This window comes from Athene cunicularia, assembly GCF_003259725.1.
Source record: "Athene cunicularia isolate RWA chromosome 2 unlocalized genomic scaffold, athCun1 chr2_part1, whole genome shotgun sequence".
NCBI lineage: Eukaryota > Metazoa > Chordata > Aves > Strigiformes > Strigidae > Athene > Athene cunicularia.
The window spans coordinates 3,779,059-3,799,343 of record NW_020799095.1 but is presented as its reverse complement, the minus strand read 5'-3'; the positions used below and the strand labels follow the sequence as shown (position 1 = coordinate 3,799,343).

At 39.3% G+C, this 20,285-nt stretch overlaps 2 protein-coding genes across 2 annotated transcripts in view; both read right to left on the bottom strand.

The window, feature by feature from the left end:
- GLB1 (galactosidase beta 1) overlaps positions 1-12,006 on the bottom strand; it is a 37,801-nt gene extending 25,795 nt beyond the window's left edge. Inside the window, exons 1-5 of the mRNA XM_026842800.1 lie at positions 11,989-12,006; positions 8,368-8,537; positions 1,414-1,564; positions 1,057-1,117; positions 168-262 (exon numbers count right to left, since the gene is read on the bottom strand). Of these exons, the coding sequence (XP_026698601.1) occupies positions 168-262; positions 1,057-1,117; positions 1,414-1,564; positions 8,368-8,537; positions 11,989-12,006 (495 nt within the window). The remainder of the gene's footprint in view (positions 1-167; positions 263-1,056; positions 1,118-1,413; positions 1,565-8,367; positions 8,538-11,988) is intronic.
- Positions 8,467-17,823, bottom strand: TMPPE (transmembrane protein with metallophosphoesterase domain). The gene is made up of 2 exons (XM_026843198.1): positions 16,289-17,823; positions 8,467-8,537 (listed from the first exon to the last, which is right to left on the bottom strand). Exon 1 carries the CDS (start codon positions 17,638-17,640, stop codon positions 16,327-16,329), a length of 1,314 nt encoding a protein of 437 aa, XP_026698999.1. The 5' UTR covers positions 17,641-17,823; the 3' UTR covers positions 8,467-8,537; positions 16,289-16,326.
- Between the last annotated feature and the right edge of the window lie 2,462 nt (positions 17,824-20,285).

The following is a 20,285-nucleotide window of genomic DNA, read 5'->3' as shown; positions in this document are numbered from 1 at the left end:
AAACAAGTTACTTGGCTCTTTAGGATAAGGAATTGAATCAGAATCTTTCAGCTACCTGAAACTGTGAAGGAACATCTGTGACATTACCACCCAACACGCACAGAGTGTCTGCAGGAGCACTATAAGCATCCATGCTGCTTGTGTTCATTTGATTTTCAGGAAGTTACCTGCACCATGATGATTGGACCTCCATTCTCATAGAGGTGAGGCCTCATCTTTGGCAAAAGGACACCCATCCATGTCTCTACTGCTGCCAGGTAATCTGTGATACACAAAGTATAAACATTTCACAACTTTTCTGCTTTTTTCTAGATTTTATTTTAAACTATATATGGGTTGTTTTTACCTAGTGTTCTAAGTATGTAAAGTATAACAAAACAGCATTTAATGAACTAATGTGCTCTTATACTTGTCCATAAATGGCAGCTTCCAGTACAGTTTACTAAAAATGAAACATTTAAATATTGGTAAACTTTGAAAATCAACAGAGAGACTTCAATGTCTCACACAGGTTGTCCTAACACATTTCAATGGGAAAACAAGTTCAAATATTGCTATGTGTACTTTTTTAAATAGATAATTCATCCCACACTGAGTCAGAACTAGAGTCAAATATTATATATCTGCCCTTAATATGCACTCCAATAACCACATTAATCTCCTGTCTCATCTCATCCCTCCATCTCTGGTCCATGATCAGGTAGCACTAAAGAATGCTGTAACTAGTTCTGGAATTACATACACACTGATCAGCCAGGAAGGATCCCCATGATGAGTGGGCTGCAAAACTGAAAAACTCAAAGCTACCTATTTTATTTTCCTCAATGATGACAGTGATTTCTCTCTTGGCACCAATTTTCCAGAAACTTGTCAATACCTTGGAAGCTTTCTACCCTGCTTTGTTTGTTCTATATACTTCTTGAATGCACACTTCTAATTAAAAGATTTTACACACAGGATAACTTAAGCTGAAATATGAGTTTCCTAGTAATGGCCTCAAACAGCAAGTTGCCTTGCTGCTAAAGTGTATTTTTGCGTCTCTTTTGATGCCTCTACCTGAATCAGAAGACCTGAGAACAATAGTTTTCTTCTCCAACAGCCATGCAGGAAGACCTCCCTAGGAAAAGAAAGGGAATCACTTCAGTGGCCATTTTTAGGAAATGTAAGAAGAATTTAGTCTTTTATCAAAACATATACCAAGACCTGAAGATTGATTTTCTGTAAGCAATAATTCTCAATGAAAAAACAAATAGAAAGTAAGTTTGTAAGATGTCACTTAAGATGTATGGATTTTAATATGCTAAACCAAGAGCCTTGTCCAAAGATATACCAAGTATGTTTGTCTACTTTAAGACAGAAATACTTGCATTAAATTTATGCTAGAAATAAGGTAACTGTTACAAAAGGCTGTACCATGTCCCATTCTGCACAGATGTAAGGTCCAGCTCTCAGGATAACCAGCAAACCAGTGTCGTTAGCAAGCTGTAGGAAATACTCTAGGTCTTTGTCACCAGAAAAATCATACACGCCCAGCTGGGGTTCGTGGTAGTTCCATGGCACATACCTATAATGAGAAGATCACTTTCCATTAGGAAACTGAGACTAAACCAGAACTCCAAATAACAACTATTTGCACCACATGCCCCAGATATCTGTAGTGCTGAACTGGTCTTCAGATCAGTAAAACACATAACCGTAGGGCCTTTTCTCTGTGAGGTACCACATATGGTAGGTGGTGTTAAAATTAATGGTGAAATAAGCCTTAGTACTTTGCAGTAAGTCTTCAGGAGTTTGTATCAATGCAAGAACAGGTTTGGGTAGTGCCATTTTGAAACCATGACATCTATTCCAAAATTTAACTAGCTAACAGTTTTGATGTTAGCACGTCAGCTGACAGTCAGCTGACAGTGGCGGGAGGTTTGTGAAGAGATGAATCCTGTAAAACACTTACAAAGGATGTGGTCAGGAATGAGCTTGCCTAAAACACTGCATGACCCTTCACAAAGGGATCACCCAGTTTGCACAGGGAAACCAACTAGGTTGACAGGTCCATGCTGCTGCCACTACAAAGAACTAAGCCTCCGACGATATTGCATCTAGGTCCTGAAAGTTTTCATTGACCAGGAGCAACACAGGTTCTGAAAAACCAGCATGGGAAGAACAGACAAGTTTGAAGATGATGCTAAGGTGCCCAAGATCCTGGAAGAAGTAAAACTTCCTTTCAACCAAGTAATAAAGCTGCCAAACACGAAGATAACCATTTGAGAGAACACCTTTCTCGTACTTCCAGGACTTCGGAAACCACAAACCCACCACAGAACAGCTCACAGCAGATTAAAAAAAATATACTTGTTGCAAGACAATGAAGAAACATGTTATCTATCAACTGCTACGTTGTAGCTTATGACCCGTGCATGACAACCATGAGAGTTTTGGCTTGGGATAGTATTAAGTGGCAGTTGTAGAACAGACACACATTGAAATTAGGGATCAGTACAGGCTGAGCAAGGATTTAAGAGAATGGGAAAATTCATTCTCCATGCATTTACTTTCTTGCACATAGGTTTGTAATCCCTCTGAGAGAACTGTCACCACTGTTCCAGAGAAACAAATTTGAGAAAAATTCGTAAAACGAAAACTGTGGTTAGCCAAGCAAAGATCCTCTCAGGCAACACATTTCTTGCTGTCTGGGTTTGTTCATATGTTCCAGAGTTAATTTTGCAAGAACTACCCAAGATGGAAAGAAAGTACACAAAACACCACTTTAAATAAGCAAGAAAAACAGGAACACTGTTTTGGAACATGAGCACACTATTGAAACAACCACAGCCAGACGTACACGGACATCAACATGCACATGAACATCAAATACAAAAATGATAATCTTTCAGCAACATTATTTAATATTATAGCCTCACAAATGCCAAAATCTTAAGCCTCTGTTTGAAGAGATAAAACTTAAAATTTGTATGCCACGACAGAGTCAAAGCAATGCACTCAGGCATCAAAATGCAGATTTTTCTCCTCTATAAAGTATATTTTATTTCTTTGTTAACCTGCTCGAATTATTTCTGAAACACATGATTAACTCACTTTTAGAACAAACTAAATGTGCATTTAATGAATATACGAACCATGTGAAAATACATTCAATGTTAATTTAGTTTTGTGCACTTTGTCTAAATTTCACGGAGAGGAGCAAGCTGATTCCTGACATTTAAGATTAAAGTAGATAAAGTAGAAAACTATTTAAAACAAACAAATGACCCACCTTTCTCAAAGAAGCCAATACAAGAGTATCATATTGTGCTTGCTTTGCCTGTTCCATATACTGTTATCCTGGTTATTACTGCAGAATAATTTTAGTTTGCTCTAAGCCATAACAGCTATGTTATTTTCATAACTATTGCTTAGAAAGACAGAATTCTTTTAAATTATGTATACATCACTATGGATCTGTCAAGGACAGATAACCCTAACTCTATTTGTTCACAGGAAAATTTGCCTAAAGAGTTAGAGAAAAAAAAAAAAAAAAAAAAAAAAAAAAAAAAAAAAAGAGGCTGGTTGGTATAACATTAATATGGAATTAAAATTAACCACAGAAGAACAACCCACAATTTTCTGGAAAAGCAATGGCATATTTTGAGGAGTATCCCAAGTGTCTTTGGTAGGTCTAACTATATCCAAAGCTTTTACTGACATCTGGGTGAGGTAATGCACAGCACTCTTGGAAATGGGGAGTGATTGCAAATCCATCAGTGAACACAATCAGAATTCGAGATGCTCTTAACGAATGAGCAATGTGGTCTGGTATCAATAATGAATTAAGAGTTACCACTCTTTAATTCTCTTGCATAGAAAAAGGCAAAATACAAAACGAGAAGAAAGGCATACGGAAGTGGTATTAATAGGAAAAGGGTCTGCAGGTTCCTCTGAAAAGTATCATCTGACTATGAATCACCAACATGACACTGCAGCTAAGAGACAAAGCTCTTTCTGGGAGGAATTAACAGGCATGTTGATGCAGCAACTCATTCACTGAAAAATATTTCTATCAGAGCTGCACCTGTTTGAGCTAAATAAAGATGACTAGACATTAACTTCATAACAGTTTCCAACTGCCTAAAATACTACCACAGAAAGACAGTAACTGCTTATACTCCTTTCTCTTTAGGCTATCTAACAAGTTATTTATGACTGGTAAGGTTAATATGAGAAAAGTATTCTAGCTGAAATTTAACTACACCTTGTAACTTGTTAGTTATGAAAACATACTCATGGGAGAGTTTTATTAACCTGTTCTAGAAACAAGTCTGAAGGTCTAAATATTCTTAATAGTGTCTGAGAGGAGGACAAAAGGATTTATCCAGCTCCCTCATGCTCAAGATAGAGGAAGACAGAAAAATTCTTCCAGGAAGAGTTTTAATTTATGTCCCATGGTTCCCCAGAAGGCTGGAAAGAAAGTAGACTTTAGTGGAGAAAAAGGGAAGAAAGTGAATTTAAAAAGTTATGTGAAATGCTTTCTTGTCAAATAAATCATGATACAAATGTATTTTAAATACTGGTCTAAAAATTGTTACTAATAGACTTTAATCCCCCAGTATATTTTCTACAGCTAGCAATGGCCTCAAATTAAATCCTTTGCCTTTGAAATTATTATTATTAGCAAGTAAAATTCCTGGATACCATTGTAGTAATACGTAGTCAGTTGTTAATGCTGTACTGCTTTAGCTACAGAATAATTAATTTATAAAGGAATGCCACATTCCTTTTTCAAACTTGAAATGTGGTATTTCTTCTGTATTTGAGTAATAGCACTTGCTCTTCATTCACATACAATTCCTAAGCTTTTTCCTATAAGCTTTTCTTTAAAAGTCACAATTTTCCTCTCCCATTTCAGAGAGATGTCAAGAGGCAAAAACCCCACTTTACCTATCTTAACGTACAGGATAATTCTATGTAATACCAGGGTTGGGTTATTATTTAATAGTATGAAATTAAAAAGCTTGTGCTAATTTCATAAATAATAGAGCAACATGCTAGTTAAATTACACATTTGTAAGTCTTTAGAAAAAGTAAATTTGGCTTATTTTTTAATTAGTAGACTAAAGAGCAGCTCTTTCTTAGAAGGAGTTTCTACAGGTTTATAGTTTTCTTCTCATTAGTGGACAAATACAGTAAAACTAATAAAATGCTCAATATTCTTTAATTTTCTATGAGCCTGTAAGGTAACTGCTGAGTCTTCCAGGAAGCTTTTTCACTGACCTGTAAATCCTGTGAATAGTTAGCCCCATCTAGTGGTTAATTATATATCTCCTCCATGCAAAAAAACACCACCAAAAACCCAAACAAACCACTATCAGTTCTTTCCAGATGTCTTTGATAGCATTAGTTTCTTGTTGGCAGACACAGTCCAGGAACTGAAAACAAGTGACAGTTACCTTTGTGTGACCTGCATGCTGCCTGCTGAGGAAGGGAGTGGAGTTCCTAGGCACACCTCCATCAGCTTCTTGGATGTCATACCAACAGCAACATCAAATGTCAACCTGCTATTTGGCAGGCTTAGGCCTTGATATTTTAAGCTTTAATGTAAGATCAAGCTTTCTGTCACCTGTTTGCTCATATTCTGTTATTGCTTAAGATGTTTCCAGGTACAGATGATGGCTTCACCCATTCAGGAGTCCCAGGTAAGCTGCTGACTCAGTCATTAGCTGAACCATGTATCAAGGCATAGCAACTCTTTCAGAAATGAGGCTGCAGAGAACAGGAAGGAGAGCAGGTCTAGCTTGCTCTGACCACAAGGTATTTACAAGGACAATCTCGTAATAAAAGGATCCTGTTTCACTTGAAGTGGTAAGACTCCTTGGGGAGCACTTTGATAAGAACAAGGAAGGCTCCCATATTTCAAATTATAGCAAGATCCTGTCCTGTCTCATGGGGGAAATCCCAAGCAGCAAAATCAGTCTTCAGAGGTGGCCTCAAGGCTGGGAGTCCAACTACCACATTCCACCAGAAGGTCTGGCAGTGCTGCTGCCCATTCCAGAACAACTTCACACATCTGATATCTCAGTCCCTTGCTAATAGTTTTACTGATCCAGAAAAAAGTAGGCAGAAGAAGAGAAAACAAAACCACAACTAAGTAATCATCTAGACAAATTTCCATTTTCACCAAAACTATACAAAATCATTGCAGAGTTGTTTGTCATAACATGAAAATTTACTGCTTTATCTCAAATTATCAAGAGCAGTAAGGCTTGATTATCTGCAAATTAAAAAACAAAACCAACAGGGTTTTGGTGGGGTGGTGGTTGGTTTGTTGTTTGTGTTTTTTTTAACATTAAGAGAGATCAGCATCAAATGGAAAAATATATGGATTTGGTTCTTGTAGAAAATGCAAGCCACAGGGATGCTTTCTGCTTCTAAGATACATATTTAGGAGCTATCTTTCACTACAGTAGAAAAAAATCCAGAGGTAAGCAACAATGGGGGAGAACGTCAAGGAATCCCAGTCTGCCCTACAAAAAGAGAAGGAAGTGGTAAGAAACCTGTTATCTGTCATTGGTGATTCAGCAACAACACCTAAGGCCATAGGTCACAATATCCACAGGGCAACAATTGCTAGCTGTAGTGTACCTTCTGTGCCAAAACAGAAACAACTTGGCTCTTCCAAGACCAACAGAAACCAGTTGACATTGGCAACACATGACACTCTCCACTCCTTCCTGCACAGTGGAAGGACACTAATGCAAAACAGTAAAGCACAGAGTAAGAGATCTCCACAAGTGAAAGAAAAAAAAAAAAAAAAAAAAAGGAAAAAACACCCAATCCTTGTTAGCAGATTACAAAGGAAGTAGGAAGCGAAAGGAAAAAAAACAAAACAGTACTGCAGCAATTCTGACATTAAACAGCGATGGGGGAACAGGAAAGAAAAGATTATCTCAAAAGACCAGTGATGTGTCAGAGACATGAACAGGCAAATTCAAAGAAAAAAGGAAGGGACCAGTTAAAAAAAGCTGGAAGTGAACCAGGCATTGAAAATACACAGGTGATGGAAGGAGGAGGAAAATAAAATCAAGAGACATAAGGGAAGTATGAGACACTACAGATCACTGGAGACACAGAGCAGCTGTCAAGACCCAGGCTGATCTTCAAGCCAGACATCAAAAGGTAAAATTTTCAGGACCATTTCAGATTACTTTTATTACAGCAAAAAATTATTACATGTCCTGTCCTGAGCAAGTGGTACTTAACACCATCGTTCTTATGTGATGAGAGGGAAGACAGAACTTTCTTGCTGTATTAGAAAACAACAAAAACCATCAAAAAAAAAAAAAAAAAAAAAAAAAAAGAGAACTCTGAATTTGAAAAAAGCAACTTCTCTTTCCCTGCCATCTGTTCTTCACATACCAACCCTTACTAATCACACCTCCAAAGTGTACAAGACAACCCTGCAACTTGCAGGTCAAACAAAATATGGATTTCAAGGAAGAAAAAGGAGAGATGGTGCAACACTCCCACTGAGCAAAGTTCCCTGGCCTACAGACACTGCACTGCCAGAAGCAACACTGTCTGGCAGTACATAGCACAAAAACAGGCTGTTTGAAAGAGAAGTTCTAAGCCATGTAATGATATAGGAAAGAAAAACAAACATGTTTGGGAAGTACAACCATTGCTTGAAAAGACTGTGCCTTACAATTTTCTACTACTCCATTTGTCAAGGAAGCTTTTTTTTTTAAAAAAAAAACAAACAAAAAAAGCAGCTTACTCTTATTTTTGCCAATCTGTGCCTCACCTGTTGCAATAAGTACACAACCAGGTAGAAAAGTCAAGAAAGATGAAGTTTTAGTACACATAACTGAAAACTATTTAAACTGGTTTGGGGCAGTGGGGGTTGGTTTTTTTAGAAAAAGTGCACCTAGTTCCCAACCATTTTTCTAAGTTAAAACATTCTTGGTGAAATAGTTTCAAATATTACTGCAGCTTTTGCCAATATTTTCAAGGCTTCAGGGCAATACAGTCTAGGCTGTATTAAGAGGTTATTGTTCCCTCTCAACTTGTCTGTCTTTTGACCAGAGATTACAATGCCCTTGGCAGAAGCAGAGCACATTTCACAATTTATTTCAGGTCACATTTGCACCCTTGGTTATAAAGCAAGAGGCATGGCCTATCAGCAGGGAAGGGCACTGTTAGCTATAACCTGCCCTGCTGTCCCAGTCTATGCTGTTAGAGGTCATCCTGTGCCACCCTTCACTTCTCTGGAGCTTTCTCATCTATTAAAAATGAATGAACAAAGTACCAATGGTGGCATTCTGTTTCTCCTACATCTCCCAGGACTACAAATCACTTTGAAAGTCACCAGATACTTACGTTTGAATGGCATCAAGTCCTGCCATCTTCATCTTCAACAGGCGGTCTTTCCAGTAATACCGGGGCACCCGTGAGTAGTGAATGCTACCTGAGATGTAACGGAAAGGTCTCCCATCCTTGACAAAGCAGTTACAGTCATAATCAATCCCAAAACTTCTCTGGGGTATATTCTGTGTACAAAAAAAAAGAAAAAGAAAACCAACACCACAATATAATCTTTTTCTCCCTTGAAAGGCACAGAGAACAATCTACGCATCTGTGGCTTGTCCACAATAGAAGGTGCAGTGATGTTAAAATAACTGATGGTGAATAGCTCTCCACTAGCTTCATATAGCCCACCTGAGCCTAACACACCGAAGGACTACAATGGATCTGCCAACCACTCAGCAAGGACAGGATTCACTCCTACAACAAAATATGCCACATGCATTCTCCACTTTTAATTAATATATAGTACCATCTTCCCACAGTGATACATTTTGCAGTTGCTTACACCAGCGCAAATGATGAGGAATTAATTAAAGGGAGATTTGGTGAATGCCAACACTTTGAACTCAATGCTTCAACTTAACTAAACTGTTGGAAAACACAACCCTAATTCCAATTAAATGTCACACTCAAGTCTAAAAGCAAAATCCAGCTGAGAGCTTTTGAGGAATAAATACCACATTCTAAATGCTCCAGGGCACTAATACATACCTGCTTGAAAGCTTAGTTTCCAGTACGAATAAAACTGTTAGATCAGTCTGGCAAACTACATACATTTATGTAAGTCACTAAAAATCAGTCATTTTTGCAGAAAGTCCTACTTTCAATACTTTTCCAGCTAAGTACACCCAAACCAGTGAACTTAAAGAATTAGATAAATTAAGAATAAGAAAGATACCTTAACTTCAAGAGCATGGGACTACTCCTCAAGTAAGGCTATGATCTTAGTAAGATTTCAACTACTACAACCAACAGCAGTAGTTCTTTTGCTTGTTAGAAACAAGGAAAAACAGAAGATGTTTTAAGTGCCTGTCCCTATGTCTTTAAGAACATTTAACTTTAAAAAAAAAAAGAATTAAAAAAATTAAACCAAACTTTAACATCTCACATCCTATCTCTCTCATGTATCTTTGGTATCCCTGTCACCAGTACTACTTTTGTCCTCCACACACAACTGAACAGTTGGTTGCTTGTCTTCAAGTTCCGTGACTTTGCATTTGTGTTTTATCAGATCCATTACTGCGCACTTCCAAAAAAAAAATTTGCTTCAATGAAAGATCAGTAGGGATTTATGAAGTAAAATCACAAGTCAGCAAATGTAATCAGTTATTATAGTTCTCCATACCTATCAGAAAATAAGTCAGAAGTCAACCAAACCAACCTCATGAATTACTGGACATTATACTAGCCCAAATGAAATACACCTTTCAACAGTGTAAATTAAAGGCCATTGAAGGACACTGGCCTTGTTCTTGAAAAGATGAGCCTTGACCTGTCCCATATGGAGAATGAGGCTTAGCAATAAGGACATTGTTTACATGAAACAAAAGCAATGAAATTAGAAAAGCAAGAGAGATGTAGACCATCATATAACCCCAGGTGACCCCCGCTACACGAGAGCCAATCCATTACGAGAGGAGATCTGCCCAAAGGTTACTCAGGGACCAACAGACCAGAGTTTTTAAGAACCTTCCCATGAAACCACTTCTTTCTGTAGTACAACTATGGTAAGAGTAAAGAGAAAGGAATGGAAAAAGTAAAATACAGCAGGCATTGTATACCATAAAGCTGCAAGCACTGAGACTCCTGGCCAACAACTGGACACAACTGCCAACCAAAAGCATACTCTTGGAGCAACAAGACAGCAAAAAGAAGCCAGTATAATGTGTCACAGACCAAAAGAACAGGAGTACAAACTACCAGGCAGAGTACAAAGAAGAAACACTCTCCTGAAAACTGGAGGATGAATTTCAGAGTAAACATGCCTATCGCTAGACTGTCGTTAAACTGAGCAACTGAGTAATGAAACACTCTACAAACTTTCGAAGACTTCAAAAATCCAAGGAGAAGGAAGACTACAGCATGTTGCAACTGTGATAAAGGCATTTCTTCACAGAAAACCTAAAATAAAGTTGTGGAAAATGTCATAAATGTACATAGCAATCCAAAACATTCTGCCAACAGCAAACAATGAAATGGTCTGTGTGAGGGACACGTAACAACCAGACATGAGAAGATAGAGTCCTGGCAGGGCTGGCAGGAAAACAGCCGCAAGGGACTGCCAAGTATTGTATAGGGGAAACTTTTTAAGCCCTGATCCCACAAACTTGGCCCCATTCTTAACATTACTTAACAAAGAGCTCCATGAAAGTTCAAATAAATCCAGACTCAACAAAGGTATGGATGTGTGTCCACAAAATCAGGACTTTACAGAGTGGAGAAATACAAATGAACTGCTCTGGAACAAAAGTAACTCAAATGTTGGGATTCTCCCTGGGAAATTATTGTTGTAGTAACTCTAGGCTGTTAAACCTCAAGCAAATTACAACTGCAGAGAATGCACAGGTATGTATCATCCGCTTACTCCCCTTTCAGTTCAAATGTAAGTGACTTTTTGCTCATCTTAAATTTATAACCTGCATCTTGATGCCCAGGCATGCTGAACTAGGATGGAATTGTACCGCGTGTATCCCCAAAGGAAGCCATTCATTCACCCTTATGAACACCAAGCAGATGTTTCTCATTCTTCAGGTGTTTTCTTTTTTAACTCTAGGGCACTGTGACAATTCGCAGCATTAATGCAGAGCTGAGTGCTTCAAAATTATCATGATTAAATGAAACTCAGAACCCAGGTGAGCTACACAATTCTGCAATACTATTAAAAAAAAAAAAAATAAAAAATAGAGATGCATTAGGGAAAAAAGCACACATTATCCCTGGAAATAAAGGAGTCAAAATAAACTGCTGTTGTTTCCCTCTGAAAGAGAATTTCAGACCCCTCGTTTAGACCAACCACATCAAGAGGCCTGTGGAAGACAGTTGTTCCGTTTATGGCAGATAAATGTTGAGAAACTAACACTGAAACAACTGCTTACATAGCTCCACCCTCAGGGGACGGACACCTCTGGCAGAGAAACAAGACTTCCTTAAAATAAAACAATGAGAAGGTATTAACTATGAAAGTGATTATCATTGTACCAGTTAACATTTATAAGCCATGCTTTTAAAGCTGTGACCATAATTGTAAATCACCTTCCTTATGCATACAGTGCCTGATACAGCATTATTATGGGGTCAAGGTGAGGGAGGCAGCTTCCAGAGTACTTGTTCTGATTCACTTCATTTATGGCCCATTATAAACAGACTTCCCTTCATGATCGATTACTCAGTGCATGACTGCGGCGGGCGGAGGAAGCAAGCAGCCGATTCAATGTGAATGATAGAGCAAGCTTCAACTTTATTGAAAGAAATTGCACCTTATATAAGCACTCTACAGTAATCATGCATACTACTCACAAATCTATTGGATACATGTAAAAAGTTACATTATAATATCCCAGCCCCCCATAGCACTTCAGGCATGTCACAACATCTTTCTTCTTCTGGCCTGCCTTCTTTCCCAAGGTTGTTTACCATCACACTCAAGGCCATTGTGTACCTCAGTTTCTCCCTTTGTTAAATTAACAGTCCTTTGTTAACTGTACATTGGGTTTTTTCCTTTGTTTACCTCGGATGGCTGCAATCAGCTCCTGCAGAGACCCATGGCCTTGCTCTCTGCAAGCCGTTCTCCAACACATGACCTTACCTATTGCTTGCAGACCAAGGCCTGCAACAAAAACAAACAGTTCTCCTCATGAATTTATGTCTGGTTCTCTCAATATTGTATAGTCATGGCTGTGAACATACAGCAGGAATGAATTCCCTGCATCTCCCTAGAAGATGGGGTAGTGGGTCTGCTAGTTCAGTAAGAAGATTCAGCAGACACAGGCTGCTTAGGATGACAGTTCATTCATACCACATCATATTAATGTGCAATTGAAAATCCATACCCTTAAAGGCAATGGTATAAAGTTGCATCTTACGTGCTCAGAACCTACTCACATGAAAAAGGGGAGAACTAAAGAATTTGTCTTTTAAGTCAAGTAAGACTTTATTTTTGCAACCTTAACACTATCTAAACATTTTATAATGTGTATGTCTCTCAACATAGGGAAAAAATGTATAGTTTCAGCACACAAAACTATTTTGACAGTGGCTAGAAGCTCTCATTCTCCAAATTTACAAAAGAGTTGTGGAGTTTTATTTTTACTTGGAAAGCAAACAAATGTGGATACAAATCCTCAAGTAACCCCTCCCACCTGTGAAGATTTCTAGCATCTCTTAAAGTTGTTTGAATTCTCTAGAAATTCAAACACAGAACATCTCTCTCTCTACCCCAAAAATTAAGTACCAAAACTGAGAACCACAAACCACTTATTTTCTCCCTCGCAGTGATCTTTTTTTCTGCATCACTTCCTCATCTCTTCAGCCTAGACTTCTTCTCCCTAGTAGGCATTAGGCAAGTTTAATAGTGGCCTTAGCTCTCCCACTTTCCACCATGCCTTACTTAGCAGTAAGGGTGGTGCATGATTTTCCAAAACTAGTCAGATTTATTGTCAGTAGCTTCATGATAATAAATAGAATTAGTGTATTAAAACTATTCAGCACAAACTACTACAATGAATACTGGTATGAAATAAAAGGTCATTAGAGGCATCTTTCTTGATAAGCAAAATGTTTTATTAAATCCCAACATTTAAAGCATTTGTCATGCCACAATTTACATATTTTCAAATCCACTCTATACTGATTATATAATGTAATAAATATAACTTTCACAAAGTGATGATTCTATTCTATCCTGGTATTATTCTGACAGTGATTAATTCTTCCCTGCCCACCCCACTGTCCCAATCAATGAACTGGCCTTTTATAGGAAGAAATATATATTAATTTACTGAAGTTCTCCAGATCAAACACATTCCACACACACCAAAAAAAAAAAAGATTTAAAAAAATTTTTTTTTTAAATTACAAAATAAGCAGCACATCAGGTTTTTTTTCATCTGGAATACTGAACATGGGTCTACACCATACACATTAAGTCAAACTGGAAAAAGTCTAGAAAAAGCCTTGAATGACAACTAGGCATTGCCATCTTAGATTTTAGAAAAGGTTAATTCCTCTTACTGTAAAGAAGAAAGTTGATCTAGGATGCTTTCCCTTCTTTTTTTTTTTTTTTTTTTAAAGCAAAATAGGAAAAGGCTTTGAAGTCTTTTGGCACAGAAAGAAAACACTTTAAGTGATAACTAATCATTAAGTTATCAAGCTTTCAGAGGGAGAGACTTAAAGAAAATAATTAAGAACTAAATTATGTTGGGAGAACTCAATAAATTTATGAAATAATACGACCACTCCTAAAAGCATACATATCTGCTCCTGAAAGGATACACAAAGATCTTCCAAGAGGGGCACATACAAAGTAATCAAGAAGTCATCTATGCAGCCCTGCGATGGAAGGACCACTTCAGCTAGGTTTATGCATACATTTGGACAGAATGAAAAGAGAAATAAAAAGGGTAGGAGGAAAACTAAAAAGTAATACTAACACCATCTAAAACCAGTCCCACAAAAGCCTCCTGATAAGGAAACATGCTAGTCATAACACAGTAATAACCCTCAGCATAACACATGGAAAGCTGTCCTTCTGGACCACTGGCCTATAGGGAATACTCTGCACTACTAAGCCCAGAACACAGCTTTTCACTGAAGGCATGTCAATAAGTAAACAGAGGATCACAGGCTATCTAGATTCTCTCTACATAAAACCATTTGACACTATGCCTCCAATGGGAAAGAACCTCAGAAGGACCCCATGTGAGCAGTGTTAAATACACATGAAAACTTTAGGATACTTAAGCAGATATTATTGCACAAGTATTAGAAAGTTTACAAAATTATAGGTGCTGGGAAACAGAAATTATCTAGTCCAGCAAGTAGACAGCCTGGCTGGTCAGGTGCTGTTTTCGGACTAAGGGACTGACTTCTCCTATTCTTGCACCAACCTTCCAGTGCACAACACATTTACAGTATTTCTCAATATTCCTGTGAGTAAAAATTCAAGATATTTGTACAGAGGAACAGGATACAAAAACAGCTTAGTAGCTGGAAACTCTGCCTATGGGACTGAACAGAGTGGATGAAATGAAACTTCAAAATTTCACTTACAGAAAAACTCAGATTTTCAAAGCCTATGGTACCCTTCAAACACCCCCCCACACACACACACCTCCTGCAAAATGAGAACAGAAGCTGAAGAATAAAACAGAAGTGTGTCTGGTTTAGGATCACACAGGAAGGCAGAAAAAGATTTGAACACCACCGTTCCGGTCTTGCCATCTTCAGCCTCCTATATAAGTACTGATCTCTTTTGCCTTGTGCTACATGGGTCTGACTGAGAGGAACCCAGGTACTGGTGGGCAGAAAGGCAGAGCAAGGGAAATCCTGCGGCTACAGCTGCAGATTTCAGAGGCAGCATTCCCAGGCTTGTGTTTTTCGTGGCACTTCATACAGCAACATGGAGGTGGAAGGGGTTGAGAAAGGAAGACGTAGAGAAGTAAACTGTTTCATCAGCCCGGACAATAGACAGTATACACACACATTAATTTACATCCTGGTTTTCTTATATGAACACAGAGATATGGAAGTAAGAATGTTTTTAATATTTTCTAATCTCTCAAATTTCCCAGAATGATATTAATTTGTGTTAAACCCTTCTAGGAAAGACAGAAGTTCTTCACCCTCATTATCCTGTAGCAGTTCTTCTGCTATGTGCCTATTGACAGCCAGGACGCTGACACACAATTGCTATTAAGAAAATTCACCTGCTGCAGAGTTTAGTCTTCTTAAAAAGGACACCATTTACATGAAATGTTAAAACTTTAAACAAAATTCAAGCATTAGCCTATTTGCATTGTTTTCAAATAGCATCTCCTTACTCTTGTAAGAGAAAAAACCAAAAAAAAATCACAGAAGAGAAATTAAGCATAAACCACAAAAAACAGAATGAAAAGAGACTGTGTATTTCAGCTTTGGATTTTGTGCTCTTCATCAGGAGGTACTGTATGCTCAGACAGCAACAGAAGTTAGAAAACTTGTAAATAACATTTCTCATTTACTGTTATTAGAGCTAATTTTGGGAAGCAATTACTAGATGTCTAGTTATTCTGGGGAAAATGCCTGCAGAAAGACAACTACTTTCACCCTTTAATATCAGTCTCCTCAGCTTTTAAAACGGAAAAAAAAATTATTTCAGGAACTGATACTCGGTGACTTACTGTACTGGTAAGCAGCACAGACTGGAAGCTCTAGTGCATGCTGCAGACAGCTGGCAGGATAAAGGTATCCAGCCTCAATAAAAAAAAACCCCAAACTCAACAACTATACCCTTCCCATAACATTTCTAGCATAAGGCTTCTAGAGTTTAAAATACACAGTGGACACTCTGTAGTCTCATCTGCAAAACATGCATAAGTGACTTCACTGCAAGAAATAAGAACTTCACCTGTCTGATATTTGATAAGGCAGCTGCCTGATGGATAATAAACAGTGGAACATGAAGTAGCCGCAGGACACAGGTGTTACTAAACATGCACGGGACATATTATGTCCATGACATCGGTGTTACCTTTAAATGCAGAACCTTAATAATAATGAACTCAAAGTATTAATTTCTTCAATATTTTAACATGCTCCCAATTTGTTTCATAGGCCCAAGATATGTTAATGTTTTCTGCTCAAACTTTACAAACTGCTGTAGTCCACCCCAAAACATCTTCCCTGTCTTCCCTGAAAAAGGATCTGCTTTCAGAGCAGAAAGAGCCAATATACTGACCAAAATGGATGGTAGAAGTCTGTCAAGTGGAAAACTCCTCAAGGAGAATGTAGAATTATCTCTGTTATTTCAGCTCTGCTGCCCAGCCTCATGGGTATTCCAAAGTACATTGTCCCAGGGCTGACGTAGACAAAGGTGTTCTGCCCAACTTTATACAAGCCAACAAAGAATGGGTTCAGAAAATAAGCGCCAGCATTTAGTGGAAACATCTGACCTCCGTGAGTATGGCCAGAGAGAATTAAATTTATGTCTGGTCTCTCCTGAAGGGCCCACTTTGCAGCAACTGGTTGATGAGCTAACAGCACTATTGCACGCTCACTGCTACAACCTGCAAGAGCTTTTTTTAAATCCATGCCATGTCCCGAGTAGCGTAATACATCTGCTTCAATATCATCAACACCAGCCAGGCAGAACCAGTCATCAGTGCTCTTTGGTGAAACAATCTTCACATTCTCATTATGGAGTGGCCGAATGTTAAACGATTTTAACAGCTCAAACCAGTTACTAACATCTGATGTGTAGTACTCATGGTTTCCTGTCACAAAGTAAGTCCCCAAAGGGGAGTTAAGTTCTCCAAGAGGCTCAACAGCAGGTCGTATGATCTCTGCCTCAGAGTCAGTCAGGTCCCCAACAATCACAGTGATATCTGGTTTTAAAGCCTTAACCATTCTCACAATCATGGCAAGCTTGGTCTTGCCAACTGTAGGCCCCAGATGGATATCTGAAAGCAACACCACTTTCAGATTATTCATTGCTGAGGGTAACTTGTGAACTGGAACCTCCACTGAATTCACAGTAGGAGGCTGGGAAGCATTTAACAACCCCACAACAGTCAGCACAGCAGTCAGCATGACTGCCAAAACTGGTTTCATCACTGTTCTGTTCTTGTTGATAGGACCTGCCTTAGTGCCTCTCCCAGCCAAGAACTTGTAAGCCTGTTCTACAGAGCCTAGAGTGAAGAGGAAGAAGATAAGAATGATATAGGCCCCCAAGCAAGTGTAGGCAGCTAAAGAAAAAAAATAGGGCTCTTCTGCAACAAGAAATAGCAACGTGAAGAAGCTTGAATGAGCCAAAGCTAGAAACATGAACACAGCTATTTTCCACGGCATGAAACAGAAGGAGCTGGCTGCCGAGGACCTGGAGAACGTGGTGACTGTGCTTCTCCAAACATGAAGAGATCCTATCAACATGAGCGCATTAGCAAATAGTGCCATCTGCAACCTCAGAAGCCAGCGCCGTGTCCTGAGATCAAGTTTTTCTGCCAGGTAACTCCGCGATAGCATCATGGAGAAGAAAACCATTCCTGCAGCCACTGCAGCCTTTGCTTCAAGGGGCAGTTGCTTGAAGATCATCTTTGCTTCCTGACCGTTCCCTTCTGTTCTACAGAAGTCTCCAGCAGACAATAATGTGGTTATGAAGGGATGCCTTGGGTCAACAAAGCCTGCAACCAGGAACCAGTATCAGCCGTTTCAAAATATTACATACATTCCATTTTTCCCAGACTGCAATAAAGGACTGTTACTCTGCACATACTACCCAAGACACTGGGTCATGAATAAACACTATCATAAAGGCAGGGAGAAGATTTCCTAATATGGAATAAATCAGACAACTGAAAACACTGGATTCTGGCAGTCCCCTTCTAAGCTCCCTGCTTGCCTCCCTCAGTGATTCCTCCCCCCCTTTTTTTTATATGTTTCTTCATTAAGACTTCCTTATAGTAGATGACAATAAATCACAACAGTGATGCAATGATTCCTGGAAATGATTATCACAGTATTTGCAAACAATCATTATAGTATCTGTAAACCACATACACATTCTGGGACTAAGCTGCTTCTGCTATTAACTTAGTACCTGTGTCTTCTGTTCTTCCTCCCAAGCAGTTGGCTCCCTCTTCAAAGCAGGTATCATTCTTACCAAACGGAAGCAAGTTCTACTAACACACCCAACAGCAGCAGTGAAATCCCCTCTGGAATAGCTACCAGATGCAACTGTGGACCCAGAAATTGCAGATGATGTATTGGCAGACATGTTTGCCTCCAGTTGTGAATAAGACTTCCCCAAAGCCCTCAAGATCAGCAGGACCAGTGAAATCTACTGGTTTTGCTACTTGCTTCCTGATCATTTCCACTACATGTACAGTTCCCAAGACTCAACACCTATTTCAGCATATCCTGGTCTAATAGGATGCAACTAAACTGAAAAGGGATTAAAACATCACACACTGTGCTCCTTTAGAAGTAAAGGAAGATGTAAGTCTAATGCATCTCTGCTCCCAGATGTAAAAGCAAGCAGCAGTTATGTTTGAATGGTACCAGAATTCCCTGTTTTGCTCTGTATTTTGCTCAGAGGTCACAGTGTTCCTACTAAAGCCCAGTTGGCACATTTCTATCTAAAATAAAACTACTGCGTTATTTTAACCATAGATGTAAAAAGTTTGGATGGTCTTTCATAACATGCAATAGAGACCAAGTTTGAGATAACAAATGACCTTATTTAAAGCCATGCAACAGCATATGCTTACTTTCAAAACATTTCCTGCATCTCAGTCCACACTTAATCTTTACAGCCAAAAATATCTCAGAACTAGGACACAAAAGCAGCCTTGCAGTGCTCTACAGTGAGCTTGAGCCCAGAAGTCTACAAACACAAGTTTGACAGGTTGCTTATCTGCAGCATATACTTTCCCAAGCTAATTTAAAACAATGTGGTGATAGCAGCCTGATGCATTTTGTCAACTAGACTAAGTTTTTAAAAGAGTCCTTCCCTCACTGCTTGGTGAGGAAACTGTGGGTTGATAGAGAAATCACGCCTGCCGCCAGCCTCAGCTCCTCAAGCCCTCTCAGCTATTAACAGAATTTATCTTAGTTAAAAAAAACCAATGCTATTTCACATACGTGCCCCTACAAAAAATAAACCGGGAAGGTAAGAGCATAAGAAATGCCCTACTGGTTCGAGTCCACAGTTCCTCTAGACACCAGGTAATATTCTGTCTGGACAACAGCAATAAAAAATGCAGTTTAAAGAAACGACATGACCCTGGCCACTGTCTGTGGTCTACTTCCCTCATACTCCTCCAGCTCACAGAGCTGCTACATTGGGAATGTTAGAAAGCAAATCCTTGCCTAGTCATTTTAGGATACTGTTTATAAACCTAATGTATTTTAATCTGGCTAATCCTTTTTTGGAATTGGTTAAATACTGAGCACTTCTACAACTTCCCGTACCGGCAGATTCCTGAAATTCACTGTATTTTTTTAGTTGTTTTTTTTTTTTTTTTTAATCTGCTTTAATCTACCAAATTCACCAAGTGCCCCTCTTCTAATACTAGCAAATTTGGTGAGTATTGGTTCTTAATTCCTCTAATCCACCACCTTCAGAATTTTGTCTCGGCCACAAGCCCACGCTCTGAGACTATCCGTACTGCCATCCCATCTTCCCTTTGACAAAGGTTTCCCGTAAGCCTGTGCTCCTGTTCACACAGCTCCAACCACCTGCACATCATTAAACTGCACCACCTGTCACGTAATACTGCCACTGTTTCAAACTCAAGGCATAAGCGACAAGGCCTGGCTCCCAGCAATTGTAAAGGCGAAGGATTTGCCTGGTTGGGCAGTGGTACTGCGTGCCGCCGGACAAAGCAGCAACGAGAGTCGATGCTGAACCTGGCAGAACAGGAAAAACTTCTCTCCCACCCTACAGGAGGAGCAACATTTCCCATGGGAGCCGCTAATGGGGCGGCGGGATCCGGTAACTGCCACTCGATTCCCATCCTCCCCCCAGGGGTTACTTCAGGAGGCTTTGCCATAGATTATTTCTCCGAGCGGGGTCTAAGCGTTGGAAGGTGCAGAGCTGGCACCGCCGCACCAGCCCGCCCGCCCGGCAGCCACCCCGGTGACCGGCGCCGAGGCCGGGGCACAGCCCACCGCCCGGGGGGCAAGGACGAGCAGGGCCAGCCCCGCCTCAGCATAACGCGGCGAGGGCGAGACCCAAC

Coding starts and splice junctions, on each gene's coding strand:
- TMPPE (XM_026843198.1), bottom strand. CDS start 17,640: ATGATCTTCAAGCAACTGCCCCTTGAAGCAAAGGCTGCAGTGGCTGCA.